Source organism: Accipiter gentilis, chromosome Z (assembly GCF_929443795.1).
Source record: "Accipiter gentilis chromosome Z, bAccGen1.1, whole genome shotgun sequence".
NCBI classification, from domain to species: Eukaryota; Metazoa; Chordata; class Aves; order Accipitriformes; family Accipitridae; genus Astur; species Astur gentilis.
The window spans coordinates 69,867,313-69,894,550 of NC_064919.1; the positions used below are offsets into that span (position 1 = coordinate 69,867,313).

At 38.1% G+C, this 27,238-nt stretch overlaps 1 protein-coding gene across 2 annotated transcripts in view; it reads right to left on the reverse strand.

Annotated features, from left to right (window-relative positions):
- Positions 1 to 27,238, reverse strand: part of ITGA1 (integrin subunit alpha 1) — a 74,561-nt gene that overhangs the window by 7,144 nt on the left and 40,179 nt on the right. For both annotated transcript variants that reach the window (XM_049796179.1, XM_049796180.1), the window contains exons 7-25: positions 26,121 to 26,269; positions 24,236 to 24,386; positions 22,480 to 22,645; positions 18,387 to 18,460; positions 16,396 to 16,540; positions 15,074 to 15,216; positions 13,622 to 13,765; positions 11,571 to 11,825; positions 11,012 to 11,142; positions 9,440 to 9,603; positions 9,112 to 9,248; positions 8,020 to 8,130; positions 7,390 to 7,475; positions 7,051 to 7,186; positions 5,984 to 6,064; positions 4,072 to 4,148; positions 3,291 to 3,380; positions 2,149 to 2,251; positions 761 to 874 (exon numbers count right to left, since the gene is read on the reverse strand). In XM_049796179.1, the coding sequence (XP_049652136.1) occupies positions 761 to 874; positions 2,149 to 2,251; positions 3,291 to 3,380; positions 4,072 to 4,148; positions 5,984 to 6,064; positions 7,051 to 7,186; positions 7,390 to 7,475; positions 8,020 to 8,130; positions 9,112 to 9,248; positions 9,440 to 9,603; positions 11,012 to 11,142; positions 11,571 to 11,825; positions 13,622 to 13,765; positions 15,074 to 15,216; positions 16,396 to 16,540; positions 18,387 to 18,460; positions 22,480 to 22,645; positions 24,236 to 24,386; positions 26,121 to 26,269 (2,457 nt within the window). The remainder of the gene's footprint in view (positions 1 to 760; positions 875 to 2,148; positions 2,252 to 3,290; positions 3,381 to 4,071; positions 4,149 to 5,983; positions 6,065 to 7,050; positions 7,187 to 7,389; positions 7,476 to 8,019; positions 8,131 to 9,111; positions 9,249 to 9,439; positions 9,604 to 11,011; positions 11,143 to 11,570; positions 11,826 to 13,621; positions 13,766 to 15,073; positions 15,217 to 16,395; positions 16,541 to 18,386; positions 18,461 to 22,479; positions 22,646 to 24,235; positions 24,387 to 26,120; positions 26,270 to 27,238) is intronic.

A 27,238-nucleotide genomic window follows, 5' to 3' on the forward strand; every position in this document is an offset into this window, starting at 1 on the left:
AAAAAAAAGAGGTTTAGGTCACCACTTAGTGATATTTGGGTTCTTCAGCCATCCAGTTGTTGATATAGCTCTAGTTTTAATATCTACGGATCTGAAACCATGGGATTTGCCAGAATTGTGATCTCCTCCAGCTGCTCTGGAGGAGTGAAATGGAGAAACTCAAATGAGGGCTGCAGTGAAGAGCATTTGAAAGACATGACCTACCTTTCAAGACCTTTCAAGAGCATTTGAAAGACATGACCTACCCTTCAAGATGTCTCAGTGCCACAGAGAAGGAAGAAGGCAGAGGACTGCTAGTGCTAGAGAGCAGGAAGGCTAATTTTAGTACCAGAAAGAAGAGGACTGAACAGGAGATTCAGCCCTAGGTGTATACAGCAGGACTAGAGCATTTACAATAAACACTGCTAGCAATGGAGATAATCTGAGGCTCAGTAGGCAAAACTATGAAAGAAAATCCTGTCACTCATACCTCAGCCTGGACCTCTCATCACTTGGCAATATATCAAATTACCCTTGTAATAGTCCAGTTATTGTTCAACACCATTTTAGATTTGCTTGTTTCCTTTTCAGAAAATTTATCTCTCTGTCTTCTTATGCATATCTGTACATACTCTTAAAACATCAGCATCTTGTCTTTTAGACGAAAAAAGTAATATCTACCTTGAAGCTAGGCATAATCCAAAATGTTTGCATTTTTAAATTCCTTACAACAAAATTTTCAAATTTACATTAATCATAAAAATACAAATTCCTAGCTTACTTGGGAATGTGACAATGCGGTAAGGTAGAGAAGAGTGTTCTTGGCTGCTGTTACATTGGGATATAAGATCTGCAGTGTAAGGTTTGGCATTGGAAATTGTTCACCTTTTTCAATCTATAAAAAAGAAAGAAAAATGTTTTGATTAGTGCTTTCCTTATTTTGTGGGTATTTGATGTGAGTTTTTTCCTTTCCCGTGCTTTTCTTTTCTTCTGTGTTTTCTTAGATTTCCACAGTTATGCAAAAAGTGATGAACTCTTACTTTTCCCACGAGAACAACTGTTGTGAATTATCAGACACATTCTTCTGTGGTCTTTGGTAATACAATGCTCTGTTGAAGGAAATCAAATGAATGGGATGAAAGGGGCCATTTTGACAGAAATTCCTTGTTGTTATCTTGTTTACTGCATCCTCTTATCATCTGGGACTTCTATCTAAGGTAATTTCATTTAAATTTTTAATAAAGCCCCCAAAATACTTCAACATGGGAGAGGAGTCACTGTACCATCAGTGGCTCCTGCTGGTTTCTTCTCAGGTGTGCTTTGGCCACAGCCCTCCTGCTCAGCTGCTCCTCTCCCCTGTTTTCCCTGAGAAGATCACAGGTCATATCTGGAAGTTCCTATCTGTACGCTGCTCTTCCTTCTGAACAGGCCTGCTGTGGCCGAGGACGGAGAAAACGCCTAGGTGAAATTGCTGGCAGGGGAATTGGTGATCCTGTCTCTGAAGTGGATGAGCGTAATAAATAGTCAAGAACCCGTTTAACTTTTTTCTTCTGACTGCTCTTTTGTGATAAGCTGCTTGCAGAGACAAGTTTTGCTTACAAGATCATAAATGGTATGCTCTGCAGTTCACCAGCTTTTACATCCAGAAAACAAAGGTTTTGAAGTGAGATGAATAATGTCTTAAACATCCACAAAAGCTTCGAGATTACTGGATTTGAACTCTTAGGCTAAAAATAGTAGCTGAGTAAAGCACCGTAGGTGGGCTAAAAAATAGAAAAAACCCGCCTTCTTGGAGCATGGCATTTGCCTTTTTCAAAGCTGATGGGATTTTGGAAATATCTGTTCCACACTTCAATGAACGTAGCTCAAGTTCTCATTCACCGGGGCATGCTCTCTCTTTCCCCTGCTGAGGGCAGCGGATCTAAACACCACCAGAACTACTTTGCAGGGATGGACCAGTCTGAGAACCTCTGACTCACCTTATTCCAAAGCAAGCAAGAAAAAAAAAGGTGTTAAACACAAACCACAAAATACCCATGTAGAAGGTTTAGCATAGCTGTTATTAAAGTAATAGGCTATCACATTAAGTGATTCAAACCAAATGAAAAAAAGAAAAAAAAAAAAGGATGAAGCCAGTACCTGTATCATACAGTTTTAACTGTTTCTTACCCTATAATGTAGAGTAACTTCATCCCCAATCTGTTCTGTTGTGTTAATAGCAGTAGGGACGGTATCATTTGCTGCAATTATAACATGGTGCTCTTTGAAAACACTGTGGGTTAAGAAAAAAACACAAAATCCCCCATAAGCACACAAACTTCATAAAAACTCTAGCAGTTAATAATATAGGTCTTTTCATTATTTCATGAATCCTCCAGGACTAGTCTTGCAATTGACTGCACTGCTACTTCCACTGAAGTTCAATTCATCCATTTTATGAGTACTACTGACTTTTTATTATGTACATTTTAAATGTTTTGTTCAGATAAAACTACAAAACCAGCAAATATTGTTCCCCAAAATAATATATCAGGGCCTGATTTTGCTGTTCTTATTCTAGCTGTCCAGTCCCTTATCCTGAGTATTGCCATATAAAACAGACAGGGTCCTATAAAAGACAGAACCAGGTAAAAGGAGAACAAAACCAGCATGTTCTAAATTCAACCTTATTCCCTATGAGACAAACAAAGGCTGGATTTGAACCATGAAATGCATCCAAAATGAATTTGACTTAATTATTTACACCTGCACACCATGCAATGTAGTCTACTGATAATATTTATAATGTTTTTCAGGGATGGAATTTAATTGAATTCTAGCTATTTCTGAAAATAAAGTGTACTACAAGACCTGCATTAAAGTTTACATCCAAACTGATAAAAACAAACCCCTGAGAATCTAAAATTAAGGCTAATTTTTGAAGCTGGAAATTAAACAGCACGCCATGCAATATCACAGTAATATAAACTCAGGGCCATCAGGAAGCTGGAAGTATTTGCTTTTTTATGTACCTGAAACACCTTTGAATGAATAGAGCCAAGTACAAGAATCAACAAGAGCTGCTGTTGTACTTGCAAACTGCACATCAAACTTAAATAGGTAAAAAGGAGCTACATCAAGATAGGGACAGTAACTACCCCATTATTTCATGTAACTGCTCTTTTCAATGAAGCCTGTGTTTCCTGTTCATGAGCTTAGAAGCTGTCACCTGTAGATACTGAGCACAGCTCAACAACAAAGCGATACTATATTCTCTTTGAACACCTCCTATTTACTGTGCTAGCAAATAAAGTACAGAGAAGCATCAATACCTTACAAATATTAATCCTACTTCATATTTTACTGGAATTGTAATGTGTCCTCTGTTGTCACTCAGGGTCTCAGGTGGTTCTTCACTGTCACTAAAATAAAACAACATATGCCACTCAGATCAGACTGTGAAGATGCAACATGACTACTAGGTGAGAAGGGATCTTAAGAAACTGAAATACCTACAGCTCTGGATATAGAAACACACTACTCATTTCCAGTTAATTACTGTCTCCTAGAAATAAATTCAAAAGACTATTTCCAGTAACTAAAAAGTTAAGTCAGAAATGCATCTTTGTTAAAATTACAGACTGCAGTTGACTGAATAAAAATGGACCAAGGAAGGGCCACTACTCTCACACCATCTCTCGATTTTGCAGGGACAGCCAACACTGAGGGCAAGTGCACCCCTTTACTCTATCACAGACAACTTCTGCAATGTTCTTGCTCTTTGAAGGCCTGACCTTTGTGTTTAGCATAAACTGTGATTCATGCTAAAGTACGTAGTAATTTTGTAAGACAATAAACCTTTTTTGAAGGTAAAACTAGTGGAAATTATGCCTCATTTGTGACTTTCAGGCTTTAGAGGCAAACAGCTATTTATTTAGTCCACTGAGTCCACTGCTGAACCCAGTACATCTGTACGGCTGCCAGCTCTACAGATTGTTTAACTACTGCTGAGTTCAGAAAAGTCATCCTTGTTTTACTACAAAACACAAAGCTGTAGAGCTTTCTAAAAACAAAAAAAAATCAGAAGGTAAACAAATAATGATTGCAACTAACCTTGTTGCATATACATGAACAGTAGCATTTTCCAGGAGATATGATGCATTGAATTGGAATGATATTTTGAAGGAAATCTGTTTAGAGAAATATGTTACATATTTTAAAAGAAAAAAAAAAAAAGAAATAAAAGTACAGTAATACACTTAGATCTGGTGAAAAATGTGTAAATTTTTGCTATGTTTATCTATGGAATACGTACATTTTAACACTTTTCTATGAATGAATCCACTCTTTTTGAATTTGTCCCAACCAAGAAGGAAATCTAACAGTTATCACTTATTAAACAGAAGCCTCAAACTTTCAGAACTGAGAAACCTCAGTAAAACTTATTATATTGTATATTAGAAATACATAGCTAAATAATTCTTAATAGAAACCAGCTGAACTTGCAAGCAATTTATCAAAACCATATTTATTTTTTCTCTAATGAGCTAGAAACAAAGCTTCAAAGCCTGGCAATTACAATGGAGATGAGCTGTCTATAGAGGGCAGCTGGAATCTCACTTAACAAGTAGTAAAACACCTAGAATACCAAATATAATTGTTTACATTGTAAATAAATGACTACTAGGTCTCACAAAAATTCCCTACTCATTGTGACTAGGACAAATTATCACAATTTGGCACTACATGGAATTTGGGAAGACTGTCCCAAACATGCCACTCTTCATATCCTGACACTTATGGGTAATTTTATATGAAGCAAAAGTTTCACTCTTTGTTACTGTACAGGATTTTCAGCTCAGACTTTCATTTTTCCTTTAATGTGTACAAATATTTACGACAAAGTGACCCAGAGAAAGTTGTTTTAGATATTTCTTCACATTAAAAAAAAAAAAAAAAAGAGCCAGGAAGAGGCTTTAAAAAGGGATGTATTAGGGATGCTTATCAGTGAATCAGAGATTAACTGATTTCTGAATGCAAAGGAGACTATGAAATATCTAAATTTAGGGATTATAGCTAAAGACAAACTAACAACCCAAGCGTGAAAGGAAAAGGTTAAAAATCCCGTGAAGCTGGGAATGGAGCATTGTGGGCACTAGCAATGGGTAGTATGCTTATTTGGCTGCAAGAAAGTAACAGCTGGCTTAATTCCTACAAGTCCAAGACACAAGCTGGAACGTGTATGTGGAAGGCAATGTAAGAGGACATCTCTCCTGATCCTCCCTCTGTTATGCATCTGCAACACAGACCTGATATGACAGAGGAACAGAGAAGAAACTGCCAGGAAAGACAGCTGGTCTTATTTGCATGCAATTTGCTATTTCCCAATTCAGTATCAGAACTATTTAAGTGAGACTTAGATGCATACTTTGAAAGGCTTAGTTCAGCTACATCTCCCTCGCCATTCCAGCAGGAGCTACAGACTTATCACTGGAGCTGTTCAAGTGGAGCTTGATTTTAAGTGGGCTGCTTGCTGGAAGGGCCTCTCACTCCTCACAGAGCAGACGTGAAGTCTTGATGTCCAGCTTTGGCAGATCCAGGTTAGCATTTCCACATACCAACTTACTCTCTTTTCAACCAACTGACTAAATTTTTTGTACAAAATAACTAAAGTCAAAGGCTCCAACCTCTGGAAAGCCACAGTATCTAATGTCTTGTCAGTATATCCTACCCAATATCCTATACACCTGGAGACAGACCCTTCTGGCCAGGTGTGCCACTTGCCTTCTGACAGCATCAAGGATGGCAATATGCACCTACTACCTCCTCACATATCACAGCTGTCTGAAGATCTGATGTTTTCCTATCTGGCTCAGTGCAGTTCATGCCAAGGATAGCTTGGGAAACGTGCATGGACAGGTTTTGGGGTGACCATAAGACAAAATAAATTCAGAGGTGATAGGGACTGCCCTGGCCTTAGAACAACATGGAGCAAGGAGAACTTGCATGCAAGGGGACTTTTTACCTCTTCTGCAGGTTTTAGAAATGGATATCCCACTTTACAGGTGATGTTGTAATTAGTTTCACAGCTATCTTTCTGTATATCCTAAAGGAAAAAGAAAGTGAAATCATGACCTTGTGCAAACTCTTTTTAAATTTTGACTAAGCAGGAAAGGCCTGTTGAACATATGTACCATTGCTGCTTTTCATCGGCAAAACATCGTAAGACTCAAAGCCTTAACTGAAGTGGAACAAAAATAGGAAGCCACAACTTCTGCAAAACAATTTCCACCAATGGATATCTACATCAATTAGTAGTCATTATTCCCTTCCAGTGAAAGTGTTTGGAACATCAGCAATTATAGATGAACTGGACATCATGCAAATTAGTCGTGGGGTCTAGCAGATCAGCATATGTATAAGTACACAGTTTTTACATGTGATTTTGAAAATGTGTTCCTAACTTGGCAATAAAAGTGATATTCATACTCCATAAATTACTGCCACAGGGTCAGCAACAGTGCTATGGGTCCCTGACATCTCCTAATGTGCACCATCAGGACTGTTGATAGAAAACAAACTTCTCCTAATGTTTCCCACCTGAACTGAGGTGAATTCGTAGCACATCTGCTGAGGCAGGCAGAAAAACAGCTACTTTAGAAATGCTATCTGAGGTAGGGATGAGGCAGGCACCCATCTATGCTGCCCTGCCAAGACAGTGCTTTTTCTATACCCATTCAAAGGGAGAATTCTACAGGCTCAGGAGCTGTACTGACAAGTAATGAGGCATTTCTGGCTACAGATGTACAGAAGATTCATGGTGCTTATGTTCATCTAAGATGCAGGCACTTACTGTCTAAGTGTCACTGTGAAACTTGCGTCTGTAGTTAATGGAGGCTAGGCAAGAGTCCACTCCGGTCAAAATAAATACAGTCTTTTAGTGGGAAAAGCGAGGATAGCACTGCCAGGGAATCTCTTCCAATCAAATGAGATGATGCCAGAGCAGTGAAATTCAGGCTTAATAAAAAGGCTTCCTCAGATCTCTCTAGCAATGTAGGTTATGATAAATGGGATAATGTGAAAAATGCCTACCTCAATGCCAGCAAAAATAATATTTGGAGAATATTGAACCAAAACCCTGGTATTATAGGCACTGTCTTTTTTATTCTTCACAGAGAGCTGGATGGTGAACTTATCATTGCGTGACTTTACAAGGAATGGAGAAGAGCTGTAAAATAAAGTAAAAATGTTGGACACCTTAACTTTTGAATCTGTTTTTAACATAAATAGGAACTTCTTTCAGTGTCCAGACTATATTGTTTCTGATTTGGAAATTATGCCACAGCATTATCTTATTAGACTACAGAATTTATAATTTACATAGAAATTTTGTGTAGATATCAAGTGATACAATAAACCCAGTGTAGTTACCTGTCTCCAGCTATGCTCGCTTTTACATTCAGAACAAGATCTGAAATGCATTTATTTTTGGCTCCACAATCTTTTGTGAAAGGAATCTGCAACAATAGTATTTTTATTCTCAATTTTATTACATTTATTATTAAAATTAAATACTTGCATTTTAATTCATTATCTAATTTTATATAAGGTCTTGACTTTGACAATCAAAGAAGTCTTCCCTAATATTAATCAGTTAAACATCCCAATATCCTGTAAAATGCACAGAGGAAACATAAGCTTTCTACTCATTCCCTCCTGAGTGATTCATCTAGACTAGAAAAAGAGGGAATAGGAGAAGTATGAATGATGCCAAGCACCATCAGAATAAATGACTAACATCCCCCTGTTCTATCTGTGTAAAGCTTGTACTGCCTTCTATCTTCAGTTAACTCTGGAAAGCTTTAAAACCCCAGGCTGATACCGAAGCATATTGGTTCAAGCTTTTCACTCCTGAAGACTCATTTAGAGGAAACATCTTCTCAACACACTCAACAACCCTCCCTCTTTAGCCAATCTGTGGACAATATTTTCAGGTCTTGTGTGGGCTATGAATTTTACCTTAAATACTTTGGTTATTAATACAGAATCTTGCTGACTTACATATTCAGATACTGAATTTGGCAGGTTGCTATCAAGAACAGGTCCACTCTCTGGATCAGAAAAATTGAACTCCAGCAAAACCTTTACAGAGTCCTGAAAGTCAGGCTTATCCTAGAACATAAAGAAAGAAAAAATTGCTGTTAGGGACATTCACTTTGATATCTAAGGAGGTTAGAAAAACCCAAACAGTGCCGAGGTAAAATATTTTTCAGTCACTCTGTCACCATCCTTGCTAGAGAAGCATTTGAATGCTTGCAATTGATGATAAAGCATTTAAAGTGCAAGCCAATCCTTATAAATAGCTACTAATGTTTTTGTGCATCTCATCATAAAAACATCACATAGCCTGAGCATATCCAACACAGTTTCATTTAAGAATGTCTCAGAACAGTCCACTCATAGACTTTCCTCTTTTAGTTGTGCTTAAAGGATCAGTAAGATGAACAACAGCAGTATCACCTTGTATGAGGTCAAACTGAGGCCGGCTGTTAGAAGATGTATTGTAAATTTAAGCAAATTCAGGGCATCATTTATCATTAGTTTTGAATTATGATACAACTGTGAAGTTACTAAATATTTTAAATGTGAGTGGCTTATAATATGCATCTTCAGTCACTCTGCACATTAGTTACAATCTGGGCAACTTCATGCTCACAGTTGCTAGTTAGTTTTCTGTTTTGCAGTGAGTAAGTATTCTCTATCCCAAACCTAACCTGTAAGGTTTTTTTACTACATTTTAGCAAGATGAATGGCACCAATATGCAAACTACAATTCTAGCTCACATGCTCCTGCTGAGTTTTGAATGCACCTAAACTACTAACCATGATAGCTAGTTGGTTCCACCAAGTGTTTTATGCTCTTTCTTAAGACAGACACAAAGAGACAAAGGTAAATAGACCATACATATAAGTAAATAGCTTGTATCTGTATACATATACAAATACACAAATCCTAAGTAGTAAGCAATTTTTAGGTACACTCCTTAAGATTAATTCTGGACACAGATTTTGTTGCCTAATTTACAATTAATGGAATACATCTGGGTTATTATAATGTCAGCATGAGAAAAACACTTTAAATGATTTACTTGCCAACATGTAGAAGTTATGTTTAATACATTCTGACCCTTTGATAGTTATATTTTTTTGCATCTTCCTCTCATGGCTTTCTGTGAACAAACTTCGAGATATTTGTCTTTGTGAGTCAAGAGTAATCCAATACTGCAGACCTGCAAAGGAAGTTGAGATCAATATTATCAACCAAATTGCCTCTACACATTCTGTTTTTCCCGAAGTATCTTAAATGCACTTTTAATAGTGAATTTAGAAGAACTGTGTTCCATTTTTTGAGAAATAAACAAATGCGAGCATAGCAGTTTTAGTGCGTAAAGATTCCATAGCTTAGTGCTTATCTACTTACTGGATTCAAATGTATCTTCCTTCGACTTTAGTCTGGTCTTAAAACAAACTGTGGCATTTATGCATATTGTTTTTCTTTTATTTATCTGACAATTTTGTTGTTGGATATTGATGCTTTTGGGTGTAAATTGCATGGAAACATTTACTTCAGCCACATCACGAGACCTTAACAAAAACACAAGGAGAGAAAGTGCCCTGAAAATAATAGCAGCAACTTTTTTTAACTTAAGAATGAACCTACAAATAGTGCAACATTCAATATTAAAATATTCATATGTGATGGTCTAGACAAGTAATTAACTATACACTCTCTATATAGTACTAGTAAACAACAAATTACAGAGAAAATGGCCACAGGGTTCTCCATAGTGCTGTACTTGTTTCAGAACAGATATCAGGTGAGAGGAAATATTCTCAAAAGCATTTAAGCAACTCTATAGAGCCAGTTCAATTTTAAAAGAGACTGAAGGCCCAGACCCATCCTCAAGTGTATCCACAGATGAACATATTACTATACATAAGCTGGAGGGTAGTGTGCCATCTCTCAGGCTGTTGGGTAGATAAACAGGCTGAGATTCACTACCAATTTGCTTCACTTTAATTCCCCTTTGCCCCTGTCCCTGCAATGCATTCCTGCCTCTCTTTATGCTGGCTCAGCTCGCTTTTGGCCTTGAGACAGAGTATGCCAGCATACTAAACCAGCAGAAAATTCAGCTGGCAAAATACATTTCTTCACATTTGTGATCTAAATAACGCAGTGAAGGGGCATCTCACTGCATTCACATGTGGAACTTTTAGAAAGACAAAGTACCAGATGAAGGTGAGGAGCAGCTGGTAGCTTGAGGATGGTAGCAAGACCTCACAAACTTGATCACCCAGCAGGTGAGTTAGGTGGAACAGCAGGACAGGGAAAGCAAGGAGCTGGCTTAGCAATTGCCTTACCAGAGAGGAATCGTTTCTGTGCTTTGGAAATGAGGGATTACATGTTACCTTGTTTATTTCTCTTACTGGTACTTTTCTCCCTAAAAAAGTATATTGTTCATTATGTCATCTGAATCATGCTCTTTTGTAAAGAAAATTAATTCACTGTTAATCAGAAAGTTTAATTAAATTTTTCCAATATTTTCTGCAGGGAGTCCAACTAGACATTTCTTATTAGGAAATCAGATGAGTTTTCTTAGTAACCCCTTTATATTTGAACCTGTCCTTGATAATGCTATTAAGATAATATGCAATATAGTGCGAAAAAGAGAACACTTAAGGGTTTTTTCTATTTTACCCACTACCACAAGAGGAATCAGTTTCTATTTTGAATATAGTCTAGAAGGACAAGGTCTTCATACTAGGCTAACAAGGTTTGTAGAATATTCCTATATTCATTACTCTTATCCATTAAGTCTTATATTCGTTCCTCCAGAAAGACATGAAAATATGAAGATTCACAGCCAGTGTCAAAGCATGAGATGAAAACAGTATCCTCACAACCGTCCAAACAGTAGTACATGCACGTTACACCGGTATCCCGAAACAAAGGGTTATTTTCTGGCCAGACAGCTGCTGTGAGTATCCCTACCAGAAGAGGGCAGCCCCACCAAGGCCTCCAATGGTGACATCGATCAGCCCGTCATCGTTTAAATCCATTTCTCCATGCACAGACTGGCCAAAAAATTTCACTTTTTCCCCATCTCCACCTGATGCAATACGCTGTGAAAAGCATTAAGAGGTTTATGCAGTGCATATTGAAAGACAACAACATTCAAGATGTATTTTTTGGCAGTTAGATGGCTTTTAAGACTCTTTAAATATATTAAATTTTCATTACAATATTCCTAAAATGATTACCATGGTGATGAACACACTACAAATTTTCAGAATTGCAAAATATCTACTTTTCTGACTGTACAGAACATGTCAGAAGGTTTCTAATAAAAAGATGCAAATATATTTTCTAACAATATTGGAGTCAAATTTGGTTAAATCAATATGAGTTTAAAAGTAAGAGCATTTTAAAAAAGAAGCTATCATGACAGGTCAAGTCCCAGTTTAATACTACGTTGGGAAGACACAGGAAAACAGGATTTGTACTACATACACTTACAGCAGCTGCCAATCTGTAAAGTTTTACTTCATACCTGTGAATATTTTTTACTGATCGTGTTGCCACGGCCATGATAAATATAAACAGCTCCCCGATGATCATCCTCTAGGGGAGAACCTATTACAATGTCATTATATCCATCAAGGTTGAGATCCCTCACTGCAGCAATCGCAGTCCCAAAGCGTGCACCACAAGGCTCATTCTTAAGAACTTTGCAGGTGTCCTGTTTTAACGGTGAACAGCATGTTTGCTTTAAAGGTTCGAGACTCATCTGATATTCAAACTTCGTCTGTGAAAGAACAGATTTAGAGTTTGTGGATTTCCATCATCATTTTAGCAATGCAGGCTTTTAAGAGCTCCTGTCCAGAAGACAAACTGATGAATTAAATTAAACAATTACATCCTATTCCTAGTCATTGACTGCACTGTAGAAACTGTGATTCTGTAACTATAATAAATATTCTTTCTGAGCAGTGGGTGGGAAATACATTCTTGCTCCCTCTCTTTCTACATCTAGATGCTTCTGCATATTTCTTGAAGTTAGAGGTCACAGGGAAGTACAGTATCATAACAATATTTGGATGTTTAAAAGCTGTTGGATGTACAGGGTTTAAGTCGGTGAGCAAGTCACAAGGATACTGGAGCACACGCTTTTAGGATGGATGAGCCCTACTGTTCCCTAATCCATGAAAGCAAAAAGAACATGTGACAGAAAATTAATCCTATAAATTTGCATCTATGCCCTATTGTAGCTGACAGGATATAGGGCTTATTTATAGAATATACTTCTGTATTATGCTTGCATGGCAAGGTTTCGGTAGCAGGGGGGCGCTCCAGAAGCGGCTGCTGTGAGAAGCTGCTGGAAGCTTCCCCTGTGTCCGACAGAGCCAATGCCAGCCGGCTCCAAGACGGACCTGCTGCTGGCCGTGGCCAAGACAATCAACGATAGTGGTAGTGCCTCTGTGATAACATATTTAAGAAGGGAAAAAAGTTATTGCACAACAGAAACTGCAGCTGAAGAGAGGAGTGAGAAGATGTGAGAGAAACAACCCTGCAGACCCCCAGGTCAGTGAAGAAGGAGGGGGAGGAGGTGCTCCAGGTGCCAGAGCAGAGATTCCCCTGCAGCCCGTGGGGAAGACCATGGTGAGGCAGGCTGTCCCCCTGCAGCCCAGGGAGGTCCACCGTGGAGCAGATCTCCACCTGCAGCCCCTGGAGGACCCCATGGGTGCCCGAAGGAGGCTGTGACCCTGTGGGAAGCCCGTGCTGGAGCAGGCTCCTGGCAGGACCTGTGGACCCATGGAGAGAGGAGCCCACTCTGGAGCAGGTTTTCTGGCAGGACTTGTGACCCCACAGGGGACCTACGCTGGAGCAGTCTGTGCCTGAGGGACTGCAGCCCATGGAAGGGACCCATGCTGGAGCTGTTCATGAAGAACTGTCTCTCATGGGAGGGACCCCATGCTGGAGCAGGGGAAGCGTGTGAGGAGTCCTCCCCCTGAGGAGGAAGGAGCGGCAGAGAAAATGTGTGATGAACTGACCACAGCCCCCATTCTGCGTCTCCCTGTACCGCTGAGGGGAGGAGGTAGAGAATTCAGGAGTGAAATTGAGCTTGGGAAGAAGGGAGGGGTGGAGGGAAGGAGTTTTAAGATTTGGTGTTATTTCTCATTACCCTACTCTGACTGGATTGGTAATAAATTAAATTAATTTTCCATAAGTCAAGCCTGTTTTGCCTGTGATGGTAATTGATGAGTGATCTCTCCCTGTCCTTATCTCAACCCACAAGCCTTTTGTTGTATTTTCTCTTCCCTGTCCAGCTGAGGGAAGGAGTGATAAAGTGGCTTTGCTGGGCACCTGGGGTCCAGCCAGGGTCAACACACCACAACTCCATTAGAAAAAAATCTGAGAAAACAAGAGTTTGAGAAGAAAGTTCAAAAATAATCTGTATGATGCTCTCAGTTGTCAAAATCACGTTTCTCTGTTTTCAACAGGCCATCTTCCCTACACTCAAATTATCATATTTCTTTAAAATCAGGATATGAATACAGTAAGGAGCATGTTCTGTTCCTGGTCAATAAGCATCATCCTTACCTTGTTCAGACCATAAACATATACTTTCCCTTGCTCCTCTTTTTCAGTTCCCATATACATAGGAGCTCCAACAAGAAGGAGGTCTGTAAATGAGTCCCTATTGATGTCGATTGTGGTAATAACACCCCCAAAGTATGACCCAATCTGCAGGAAAACATAAGGTATAAATCAGAGACAGAGTCAGCAACATCATGCAACATTTCCTATGCAGAGACCTGTTTCACGGTTGCTTACAACAATGCCAAATGTTAACCATTAGGCAGAAATTTTCTTTGGTACCTAGAAGATCTTTTTGGTCTGTTTGCCTTTGAAGCTTGCTGGTTTAGGGTTTGTTGTCAGATTTTTTTATTTAAGAATGGTCCATTCGACTTTCAGCTCTCCTGAGTTTGAAAGGTACAAATGGTGCCTTCTACCTGCCAAGGGAAGTAGGACCTCTTAAGAGAGCACTTGAATAGAAGTGTCTTGGGGAAGCTAGTTTTTCCTTCAGTCCCAACAATAATACATAGAAGGAGCAAAATCAGTGGTTTTAGGCTTGCCAGGGGAAAAAGGTAGGATGGTGGACAAAAGCTCCGAGGCAACACAGTGCAGGCAGTCTCCAAAATTCCCAAGTTGCCACTAAATGCAGAGGAACAAGATCTACACAAAGAACTAGATACATTCACGGGCTGGGTACAAGGTGTGGATTTATCTGATTACATTCACTTCACAGCTGAAGTAGGCACCCTGCATTTCCTTTACACTCAACATGAGAAGCAGTCTCTTCTAGTGCAAGATGCACCTCATCTCCCAGAAGATACTTCAAGTAGACCAGATCCCTCAAACCTTAAAAACGCCTACTTTTCTTCATTGACTCCAAAGGATTGATTGATTAGCTGAGTTGCAGACATCAGCTATAAGTGAAAATTAGGTAACCTGAATTCTCCTGAAAGAAGCTTGTACTGCAGCCTGGGGAGACCCGAGTAGGCAGGTCTTTCAACACTCATATGTCCATAATATTACACTACTATCTTTAATTATGTGATGACATGTTGGGCTTTTCCTGCAGGAACAGCTCTTAGTGAGCTGCAACTCCGTATAACAAGCAGCTATTTAATATTTCATGCTATCCCAGCTGATGCTCTTGCACAGAACCCTCCTTGTCGCACCTGTTTCCTCTCAGTGACATACCCCTTCCACTCAGCAGACAGTGAAAATTTCAAGTACCAGAGATGGCTACAACCACTTTGACATTAGTGAAGGTAAACCCTCAAAGAGAAAATTTCAAAGGGTCTCTGACTACTGTAGGGTCCACTTTCCATACTATACCAGAGCATCTACCTAACCTTTCCTTCTGATCTTGCTTACAACTCCTGGTTTCATTTGCTCTTCTGATGCACAGTTCTCATTTGAAATCATTATTTCTATTTCTCATGCCATATTCCTCTCATATGTTAATCATGAATGCATACTTACTTGTTCTCCATTTAACCTCTGAAGTACTTGTACGTCTTTTCCTTCCATTTTATAAATGATAACTTGGCCAGTGTGATTGTATCGTGGCTGTCCTGCTATGTACAGTACACCTCCAGGTGTCAATGCTGAATTCACAGTGTATCCTGGGAAGCAGAAAAGAAGTCAAGATGCAAAAATAGTTGCTGCAATTCAGAGCCTTTTTAAGACTTATTCTACAACTAGATGTTTAGCCCTACTTATGCTAGAGAATAATAGCAGAGTTAGTTAAAAGGGCTGGATGTGTATTTGCCTACTGCCTCAGAGCCATGAACACCACTGTGTTAAACCTGTTCACAGGCTGGTGAGTCATGTTCACTGTGCCATTCTCGCATGGTGTAAGAAGATGATGGTATTGATGAAATAACTCGTGAATAGTTGGTTGAAACGCTACTTGCAAAGAACAGTTGTTACTGGTTCACTGTCAAACTGATGGAGTCTTCCAGATGTGATTCTGGGAGCATTTTGAACACAGCTCTGTTTAATATTAACAACAATTTAACAACTTGGGTGAAGGAAGACTTAAAAAATTTCGAGACGAATCAGAGCTGTGGCAGGGTTGCAAGTATTATGGAGGATAGAATCTAAATTTAAAATTACTTTACTAAATTTGAGATAGATAAAAAATAGAAGATGGCATTATGCAAAGAAGACAATGTATTTAGGGTAAAAAAAAAAGAAATTATTCTAGTTTTGACTCTTCATCAGTGAAAGTATGGCTTAAATGAGGTAACAGAGCAAACTGAATCATGAGGTGTAGAAAGCAAAACCCAGAGGAGAGAGCAAGGCCATTGATGCTTTTTGGTAGTAAAGGCTGAGAGGAAAACAATAGCCTGTCAATATGCAAAACATTATTATAAAAAAGATAGTGATAAACTGTTGTTCTTGTCCATTGAATGACAGAAATCAGCTTAATTTTAAGTGAAGATTTAGGGTGAATATTGGATAAAACTTTTTAACTATCAAGGTATAGAAAAACTTGTTAAAAATACTAGAAAAATCTGTGAAATCTTCTCTGAACAGATTAGACATGTCTGTTGGGGAAAGTCTAGAGACAGTTAGCTCTGTAAGTGTTTGGACTACTTTATTGATTGTAAAAGTGTTAACTGTTTTTTGTTTTTTTAAAAACAAGAAAATCATACAGTGGACATGTCCATACATTATAAATTTTCCCAGGCTCCTACAACATAAGATAATATTCTGTAAGATACTATTTGTGAATGAGATTTGAGAGAGGTCTGGTAGCATTTGTCAAAAAGTGTCATAAGATAGGCTATTTCTCTTACCTAGATAGGCTGCCAGGGGTTCATTTTTTTCTGCAAGCCTGTCACGAAAAGTGTCATTAGTTGGCATTGAAAAACCACTGTCCTTCACCATGAGCACTGTGCCATTCCAGTCAAATGCTCCAACTGCTCCAAGCATGATCCAATCCTTATGCAGAGAAAAACAAAAAGCCTGTTTTCTGTGTGAATCGTCTATAGATGTTCATTGATCATGATACATTTGGGTAATGCTTTCTGTATATTTAGTATTCAGCCCTGCTTTTCCTACTATAGTGTGGCCCCTACAATCATATTATGTCAGCCACTTTTTGTTAAAAATGCACCCGACTTAAAAAAAAGTGGGGTGGGGGCATTAAAAAAAAAAAGAGGAAAAGCAGCAGAGTAAAACACAGCTCCTACAACTTCAGCCCACCATTCCAGGCCAAATAGAAAGACAAAAGAGATTTTGCAAAGCTAATCAGAAAATACAACACTTAAATGCATTTCCCAGACAAAGTTTCAGAAACCTGAACCTTTCACTGTTGAATCTGAGTCTTGTATATTGTCCAAGAACCTTTTGTCACTGAGAAATGGTTTGCTGACCTTTCTTGCCTAAAGGCATGAATGCAGCCTTCTAGATAAGACAGACACCACAGACCCTGAGCTGTCAATGAACCAAGACCCACTTCTGAAATGAGATTCTGATAACAGCAGGTCAGTTGTTTGTGAACTTCAAGAATATGCTCTGCCAAATAGGTAATCTTATAAATAATCATCACGTTCCCTAGCAGGATAATACTTGTTTCTAAGGTATGATACAGCATCTGAAGCACCATGTGTAATGTACTGCAGAGAGTGAAAAAGAACAGAGAGTACTTCTGCAATAAAGTATTTATGTTAAATCATACTGAAGGTCTTTTATTCTCTTTTTTACTAGTGATATACTGAGCTGTATACAAAGCCATGTTGAAGGTATTCCTATGTATGTCAGTTCTTCTTGGATTGCTTGGAGTTTGTTCAGTTACTCTCCTTTTGTGCTTGTTTCCACTGTCACTACTTTTTTGTATCTTTAAAGCTTAACTTTTCCCAGTTCTTTTGATCTCATGTTAAATTTTAATTTCATTTGCATACACTGAGCAGCTCATCACAATGGATATATTTTGATTTTTCAAGAATAGATACAATACTCAGGGAATGATTTTCTGCTAATACAAATACTCAGGGATCCCAATTTAATATAAATTTACCTCCTGAGAACTGAGGTATTCAGTGTGTTAACAGAACTAAGAATATGTTGTGCTACTAAAAACACAGATCATATCCATGACAAAAATATCCTTTTTATATATCTTCTGTCTCACTTTCACCAATACAGCACAGTATCAGTTTATACATTAATATTTAGAGACAACAGTTTTATAGTTCATAGAATCATAGAATGGATTGGGCTGGAAAACCTTTAGATCATCATCAACCTTTAAGATCATCCAGTTCCAGCCCCCCTGCCATGGGCAGGGACACCTTCCACTAGACCAGGTTGCTCAAAGCCCCATCCAGCCTGACTTGAAACAATTCCAGGGATGGGGCATCTACAACCTCTCTGGGCAACCTCTTCCAGTGTCTCACCACTCTCATCATAAAAAATTCCTTCCTTATATCCAATCTAAACCTACCTTTTTTCAGTTTAAAACTGTTGCCCCTTGTCCTGGCACTACAGACCCTGGTAAAAAGTCTTTCTTAATGTGTTATAGACTATTATCCTGATAGAAAGAGCTATGGGAGCATTAAATTTAGAGTTCATGTGAAGAAGGTACTTACAGTCTTAAGCTTTCATTGTTTATAATCATTCTTTACATATATTTTACAAAAATATAACTGAATTACAGGAAAGTCCAAAACTTTCAACAGCAAACAGGACCATACAAAGAATACTGAAACACTTATTCCAAATTCATGCCATCAACAACAGAAATCTACTTTGAAAAAGAACTTCTATTTTCAAATATTTTGTTTACCTGAGAATAATGAGCACTGAAACCAGCTTGAGACATTTCCATTTCAAATGAGGCGGCCTGCTGGTCTGTTGTTGCTATTAAACAGAAAGAATTAAATTCCAAAAATAAATTAGTTTCAAACTGAAAAAGTATCTAAATAGTGTAATGAAAATGCTCATACGCTAGTAAAGGATAGCATAATTAACTAGAATATTCAGTGAAAATAGTTTGCTGTAGATTTTTGTAATAAACACAGAAATTACGATCTGTGTTAAATGCTACCATTAAGTACAAGAGTTTCCATTTTAGGATCATGTCTCAGAACTTGTCCAACAAATATTTCTGGGCTAAAGCTGACCAGATTTGACCTCAGGCTGATGGTAAATATGTTTGGAATGTTTGATTAATATGGTTAAGCCATTTTCCACTTGAGCTAAGTGAACAATAAAACACCAGCCATATAGCCCCAGCCTTGTATTCAAGCAAACAAAAATTCGTAGAAGCTGGAGGAACTTTGCATGAAAAACACTTGATGTTTGTATGAAGCTTTGTGAAAAACAACATAGGAAAATCTCAGCTGTCCAATATTGATAAGCCTCAGGGAAGGGCTTGGGAACTATAATCTGCCCAGAAAGTTACAGGAAAATCTTCCTAATTCTCTTAAGTGAATTTGAATAAAAAAGCTTCAGGTGATTTAGTACTAGTTTTCATATCTTGTCAGGGAGTCATACGCTAGTTACTAAACTCTGATGGACTGCTTTGCTCCCAGGTACCCTTGAAATATCATCAGAAAAGAGAAAGGCCTGTCTCTTCCTCTACTTAAAAGCAATACTCAAGGACTATTTGCCACCTTAAGTGGCCAAGTAAGGTAACTATATTCTACATATCGATTCCTCCTTGAGAGAGAGATAAGGTAAAGGGCAGCAGAGGGGAACTATGAAATCTGCTCTGATGCTTCTCCAGGAAGAGTTCACGATTTGCTACCGGCTGAGTGCTGAGGCAAACCTCCAACTGTGTGAATGAAACTGAGGCATAGCAAGCCATGGCTGCATGAATTTTAGGCAGCTGGACTATTAAATAATACTGAACTTCTGATGCTCAGCAACTAAACCACAGAGGTTGCTCCCTGGGACATGAAGTCTTTGCTAATTCGGATTTATAGCCAGTCATAAGAAGGAGACATGATCTCAAACGCAAAATGTTTGGCACACAAACATAGGCTGCCATATTTCATGAGATGTAGCTGCTTTGCTAAGTCTGAAAAAGTCCTTTTTAAGCATAAAACTCTTAAGTTGCACATTTGCTGATAAACAGTATTTTCATGCAGTAAAGGATGTTCTTTAATGAGCTGAGAAAGACGGGACTTTCACAGTCTGAGGCAGAGGACAATGCCAGTACTATTGGTGTGTGCAGCTCTGAATGCTGCTTAGATAACAGCCCTCAGTCTAATTTTCCATTGAGTTTGAAGCTGCCAGGCATCCTACAAAGGATATTTTGTGAAAAAACATTTGTGCCTGCCTACGGGTTGGATAAAACATAAAATTGCTGTTAAAACCAGAAGTCCATGCCCTGAGACACAGAGGAATATGAAAAAGATTATGTGTAAAAATCCACTGGCTGTCAAGTATGGGTTTTTGTTGGATTTGATTTTTCAACTCTCTCTCAATTTTCCTTTGCATTTTCAAAGGCCAAAACCAAAAAGAAAACAACAAATCCAAGGAAAAAGATCAAATGTACTACTATACTAGCAAGAGGCTATTTAGATTGAGAATTTAAACAGATTCAGATACAGAATTCCAAGAATCAATGTTCCTGTGACCTCCATGTTATGCACAGAAGTTAGTTCAGCTACAATATATGGAGAGAATCCACATTGCTCTTATCCAATAAGCTGGACTATCACCAGAAAGCTGGGCGGGACAGAATTAATCTGTTTTTTCGCCGCCGCCACAAAAATGCATCCATGGACACAGTTGCAAATCTAGAATAACTTCTGAAATGCTTTGGGAGGGGAGAGGAAACCATCCCTGAAGAATCAAGAGAAACTGATTTAGTCAGCATCTTCTAGCTCGACCCATTGGAGCAACCCAACTTCGCAATGCTTTGACAAAAAGCTAAGATTCCATTTTAATTTTCTATGCTGATTCCCTTGCAGCCAGATTATGTGGTTTCTGGGACTTCACAGGTGGAGGAGGTGACATTTCATGTCTCATATCACAGGTGTCTTACATAGAAATCTTAGCACATCTCTGACTTCCTACTGGAAATCAAGAGGCCTTCTGAGTGTGGTGAAATTATCTAGCTCATCACTTATGCTATGGATGAAAAGAATTTTCCACATTTTTTCATTTAAAATATATGGTTTTTGTAATACAGCCATGTCTATATAAAATAAAAATTGAAAATAAGGCAAATATATCAAGGCACAAATATCCTAACAGGTTATAATTGGTTTATGTTAAATAAAAAGTAATAATGTCCAAGAAGTAGATATTTATTACTGCACCTTTTGCAGAAAATTAAATCTGAATTCAATGAGTACTGCACTACTTGTTGATACTTAGAGTACAATATGCTTAAAGTACCAAAATACTGAAGGACATGATGCGGAGGATTAGTCATCTCAAGAGCTGACTACCATATAAACAGATAACATTTATACAATTTAATATTTGGAGGCTGGGGTTTCATGTGACAGACAGGAACTACCTAATGGCTACTCATTGCTAAAAGGGACAAGGTGGAGTGTGACAAAATGAGACCGTCTCTTCCAGTGGCATCTGGTTGTTCCAAGTGTTGAGCTATGGCATGAAACCTTGAATCTGAGTACACAGATGTCCAGAAACTCAGTCACGTTAGGTCTTATATCCTTCGTCTGTTGTCATGACTAGCAATTGATTAACATTTTATTCTATATCTATTATATTTAATAGGTGTAACTAACATTTTATTCTGTTAATGAAAGACAATTTTTCTCACTTTTCTAGAAGTACAAAGCACAAATTGAAGAGTAAGTTTTCAATTTTTGTTTGAACAACTGGTTTTCTAGTAAAAGTGTATTCTTCTTAGTAAACAGGGACTTAAGGAAAGAGCCCCCTATTCAATGAACTTTGAAGTACTAAGTGAGTTTAAGTAGGCTAAACTTTGGGCTTTAGAGAGATTAAATTCTCCTCAAACTAATCTGTTTCAAAAGTGAGGAAACAAAATCTTCCAGAAAGTAAAAAGATGAGAACATATAAACTGGAAAAAAATATTTAGTAATAATCTGCTGACAATAGTAATATTTGATCAAGGTAAATGATACACTAAAAAAACCCACCTAAATAAGTCTGAGAAAAACAGCTACAATTTAAAAAACTTTAAAATACTCTCTCATATTTGTACTATTTCTTGACATTCAAGTCAATGTTGTCTTTTGTTTCAGCTGCAGACTACACTATTCCAGCTATTTGGTAAGTTGAGATGTTGGAAAAAAACAGATGGATGTTTTCTTTGTATGACACAAATCCCTTCAGAGTTGGCCAGTATAATTTATAACTAATAAACTGAGTCTTCTGTTACCAGTAGTGTGCTTGAAACAGAGATTTGGACAGCATTGCCTAATTTGGATGGGGAATGTAAGCAGACATTATGAGAGAATGACTTTTCTGTGCTAAAATCTGAGTATCGTGAATATTTCCAAAGGAAAAATGTATCTTGTCAACTCTATACACCAAGTCGATGTTAACTTGCATAGCAAAGTAATATGCTGTAACTAATAATGAACCCAAAAGAGAACCTAAAGGTATATAGGCAGACAAATATATTATCATGGGGTAATCAGGATATTTCTACCTAAGGGAAGGCAACTTCATGTTTACCCCAGCTAAAACAATAATGGTTATTTACCCTTTTAGACTATTGTCTCCATAGGGTCTAACCCACCTGAATACATTTCACATTATTATCTATGTTTTTGATGCCTATTGTAAAATATTTTTATGATCAGCATGAAAAAAATACCTACATAATATGTTTTATGCAGCACAATACTTTGCAAAGGAAGATAAAAGCAGGTGGTCTTCTATTTGCTTCAGTCATACTGCAGGCATGAAGTAAACTTTAAATGTCGTACCTTCCAGGGCAAATATTCTCTCTCCAAGTGCTTCAACAATAGTTACAAGAGCTAATTCATCTGAGACATTGAAGAAATGCTTTTCAGTAGGCTTACTGGCAATTGATTTTATTTCCTCTACAAATTTCTCAGTACTTAAATTTCCTCTGCTGTAGCTGCCAAGAATCTAAAGAGAATTAATGAAAAAGAAGTCAAGGATACATTTTATAACCTGTTTTAAAAGATACCATTGAGGCAGGTTGTCAGAGAATATTGGGAAATCATATCTAACCTTAATTTGTTCTGTTAAAACCTCCCTCAAATTGATTTGAAACCACTCTTTTCCAATGAGAGCAGACCTATACGAGGGCTCAGTTTTTCTGAACATATCAACAAAAGCAAAGAAAGCAACTGTGTGGTGTAATGTCTGCTATGTGTCCTTTTTTTCCCTTCTTCACAAAATTCTAATGATCTATCTATGATTCTACGATTTGTTGAAGTAGGCCTTAATTCAGGAAAAAAACAACACAACAGCCCCCAAACCAGAATATGCAATTGCACTGGCTTCTGCATAAATACCACCAGTTCTTCTCATAACATGGCATGTAAGCAATTAATGGTAAGTTGATTAGGCATAAAATAATTCTTTTTAGTGTGCAGATTTGCCCTATAAATACATATAAGAATAATATTTGCATTAGGTGTTAACTCCATCACAGTAGACGACCTTAGATTTGGTTTGCAGTTTTAACACCACTGCTGTAAAAACTCAGCATGTCTCACAACAAAATGACTCGCTTCTCCAATTCACAGACTGACAAGTATTTTTCACAGAAAAAAAAGCACTCTATACACATAACTTGCTTTGAGATGGAAATAAATAACAAACTCCCATGTTCCAGCATTTCTGGACACTGGTGCAATTCAATTTTGGTTCTAGAACAGGGATTTTATTGCTAAAAAATATTGCAGCTTCAAGGACAAATTTTTCTTTAATAATCTCTAGCTTTATGAGGGAAACCACTGAAAATTTGTGTGCTCCTGGATTCAACTTCTGTTTTATGTATTTCTTTAAATTAAAGATAACATCTTTCTTGAAGTATGGTTCCATACCACCTCATTGTACTAAAACAAAGAAAGATAGGAACAGAGAAGCAACAATCCAATGTACCTTCATAATTAATGATAGAAAACAGATGATTTGAGTATAGAATACACAAATACAGTGGAGAGTTCACACTAAATATATCATTAATGTTTCCATATTTTTCAATATGGGTTAACCTCCATCATGTTCATGCTCTCATTTAGCTACAAAGTTTGCTTAGCATGAAGATGACTTTAGAATGCCAGCACACAGAACAACCATAATAAACCTGTTTTTTGTTGGTGGATTACATTTGCTTTTTTTTTTTTTTAAAAGTAGGTAACATGTCTCTCAAAATTGCTCAGAAGATTTGAACTAATCCACTCTGTTCAATATTGCCCTTAACAAAAAGCATTTGATTTTATACTGCCCCTCAAACTATTTCTCCTTTTTCTTCACACACACACATACCTGTCATCACTAGGAAGACAGATAGATTGCTTTTTCTTATGTGCTATAAAATCAGAAAGCAAATTTTTAATGTTTTTTTCAGCTTCTTTCTTTTTTTCCTCTCTGAAATGATTATATTTCCATAAAGTTTCTGTGACATGAACTTTTTAAACAGAAATTACATTTGGAAGATGAAACATGCTTTTAAGATTCTGAATTTTCCCATTAAATTTCACTTACAGCAATAGCAAATCTCTGAATGTTTTCATCTTCACAATTATCAATCACTTCTTTTAATCTGTAGTTGTCATGTGATTCCCCATCAGTCACAATAACCATTACTTTCTGTACTCCTCTTCGCGCACCATGAGCCTCAGTAAAAGCCTCTTTCCTAAAGGGACCATAAAACGTTTGGAGAAAGGCAATGTCAGCATTTAGCGCATGCATTGTATTTGCATAGTCAACCATAAACTCAAAGACTTTATATTAACTAAGAAGCAGGAAAAGGAGATTAATATTAACCATGAGCAAATACAAATAACAACAATTGGCATGTTCACATGCTAGTTCACAGCCAAAGAATTTAACAAGCATTCATTCATTATTCACTCATTTGAGAGAAACAGCAGAAAATACAATGCTGGATAGCGAAAAATTCCTACCCTCTCCAAATAAACTTCTGGCACATTAAAACAGCTTCTGGCACCTTAAAAAAGACCCAAGTAGCAACCCTCCATCATGAAACCCCTGTATAAAACCCCCACACATTTCCACCCCACTGCAGCAATTCAAGTGGTCAAAGTATTTACTCAGCTACCAGCACACCTCTGCACACCTACAGTAAGACTCAGTGTTGGGGATGTGGCAGAAGTAGGTTGCAGGTGACTGGAGGCAGGTGGGGGTGACCAGTTGAATTCTACAGACGCAGATGGGCAAACGGACACTGAGATTTTGGGCAGCTGCTCACCCAGACTCTGGAGGGGACCAGAAAAGGGGAGGCTTGATCAGGGCTCTGGAGGAGAAGGAACAAAGCAGGGATTCCTCCTCTTAGAAAAATACCACAGAACTCTAAGACTGGCCACACAAGTGAAAGCTAAGATCTACTGCTGATGATGGCCAAAAGTGGGTGGATAGGAAGACTGCAAGAACAGAGGAAGCTTTTGCTGATAAGTTTTCCTATATACAAGCCTGCAGCAGTTTGTGGTGCACAGGGACTTTCTGAACCACATGTGGATTTTAAGTACTTGGCAATTTTCAGCTGGCCCTCCTTTCATGAACTTGTTCAGACTCCCTCAAGCTTCTATTTGCATCTAAGGAAAACACTACCGGTCAATATGTAAGAATTTCATTGGATTTAAGACATCATATCAACAAAACTTTGGTCAGATAATCAAATAGTTAATCAGAAAGATGCTGCATATTTCACAAAATGGTTGTTTGGAAAGGGCAAATGCAATCTTCTACGGAGCAAAATCATGCTGTCCTGCTAGAAAAAAAAGTAGAAAAGGAAAAAGATACCAGGACAACATTGTACGATTTGAAAGTGTCTGAGAGAGTCTGTTCTACAAACGTCAGATTTTATTTTTCTCATAAAGGAAGCATTTCTAAATAATGCTATTGCTACAACAGATCTTTAACTCCCAGTGATCCAGAAGCTTCAAAGTCTTTGGATATAAAATTTCTAGGCGTTCTGACAACTGTGGGCTCAAAACCCATAATAATACTAACTTCAGAATGAGACAATTTAACATTAAAAAGTTCTATTTTTTCCTGTTTCTCCTGAAAACCTTAATTTCCTTCATCCCTCTACATGCACAGTTCCTACCTGCTCTGTGTGGACATCAGAGATTGTCATCCCTTTGTTTAGGACTACAACCTTGCTCCACGTCTCTTCTTTTTCCCTATTTCCTCCATTCAGGAGACAGCTGCCTCTCCAGGGTGCTATACACAACTGGTCTTGATGCTAGACAGTCTGTTTATCCACTGTCCTCCTAAATTTTGTTTGCTTAGCTAAAATGAAGTCAGATGCCAGCCACATCATATTTTTAACTTATAAAATCAGAAAATCACCATATCTGTTTATGTTTGTCTCTACCACATGCAGGACAATATTTTGTGAGTGTACCTTGCCGTATCTATTCCCAGGGCTGTCATAGTTTGTGTGCCACCCCGCTGGCGTATTCTTGTGGCTGCAGCCATCACATCTTCTGTTGTCGAGTATGTATTCAGGAAAAATTCATGGACTACAGTCTGTCCGTACTGAACAATTCCGACCTGAAACACACAGTTCATGTTAAAAATCAACTACCCTTAAAGAAAACATCTGTGTCTCCTGCTGTGGGGTAAATGCCCATCTGTACCTACAGCCAGGAAAACGACTGAACTTTGTGTGTTTCCTTCAGTATGAAACACCTATAAGCATTTGAGCAAGACTGGCTAGAAGACACGCAATCTCATGAAACATTATGAAGTTCCTAAACCGTTTTTATTAAAAATAGGAACAAAACCAAAAGCAAGCTCAACTCCTTGCTCTTCCTGACTTGTGGGAATCTGTGCCGCAGCTTTACTCTCCTCTAGGCCAAGGCAGACCAATGCCCTAATCACCAGTCACAACTTCTCAAAATAGTTTTCCTTATAGCATACGAGGCCATGGTTCACTCACAACTCTCTTCATTCCATCCATATATAATATTCCTACACCTGATAGTTTATTTACTCTAAACCTAGCCTAGAAACAGCACTGCAAGGACAAATTTAGGCTCTCAGGGTGAGAGGAAGACCGAAGTACCCTTATCTTGATGAAAACAGCAGGGCAGTCCAGGACATGGCCATTCTGCCAGCAAGAGGTAAGCCAAAGCAAGACACCTGACAAGTGCCAGAGGGGACAATGTGAATAAAATGGTGGCTTCTGGAATGGGGGAGGAGGATGGGAAGACTCTAGATGACCTCAGCAGGACAAGTCTTTGTGCAAAAGATCAACGCATGGGATTGGAACCCCACCACAAATGCCTGAGGGAACCTGCTGCAAAAACAAGTGTGGAATAAAAAGACGAGCAATATTCTTAAATAATAATTAATTTCTCTCATTCATCTCTGTCAGTTTTAATGTTTTGGCAGGTTCCTGACAGCTTTTACTGGGAAGAATCCACACAACGTTCCATTAGCATATTTCAGTTTTATGTTACACGTGGCAATTTATAGGTGTTATTTAGGATAATGCAGTATTACGTGGCATTTATGTCT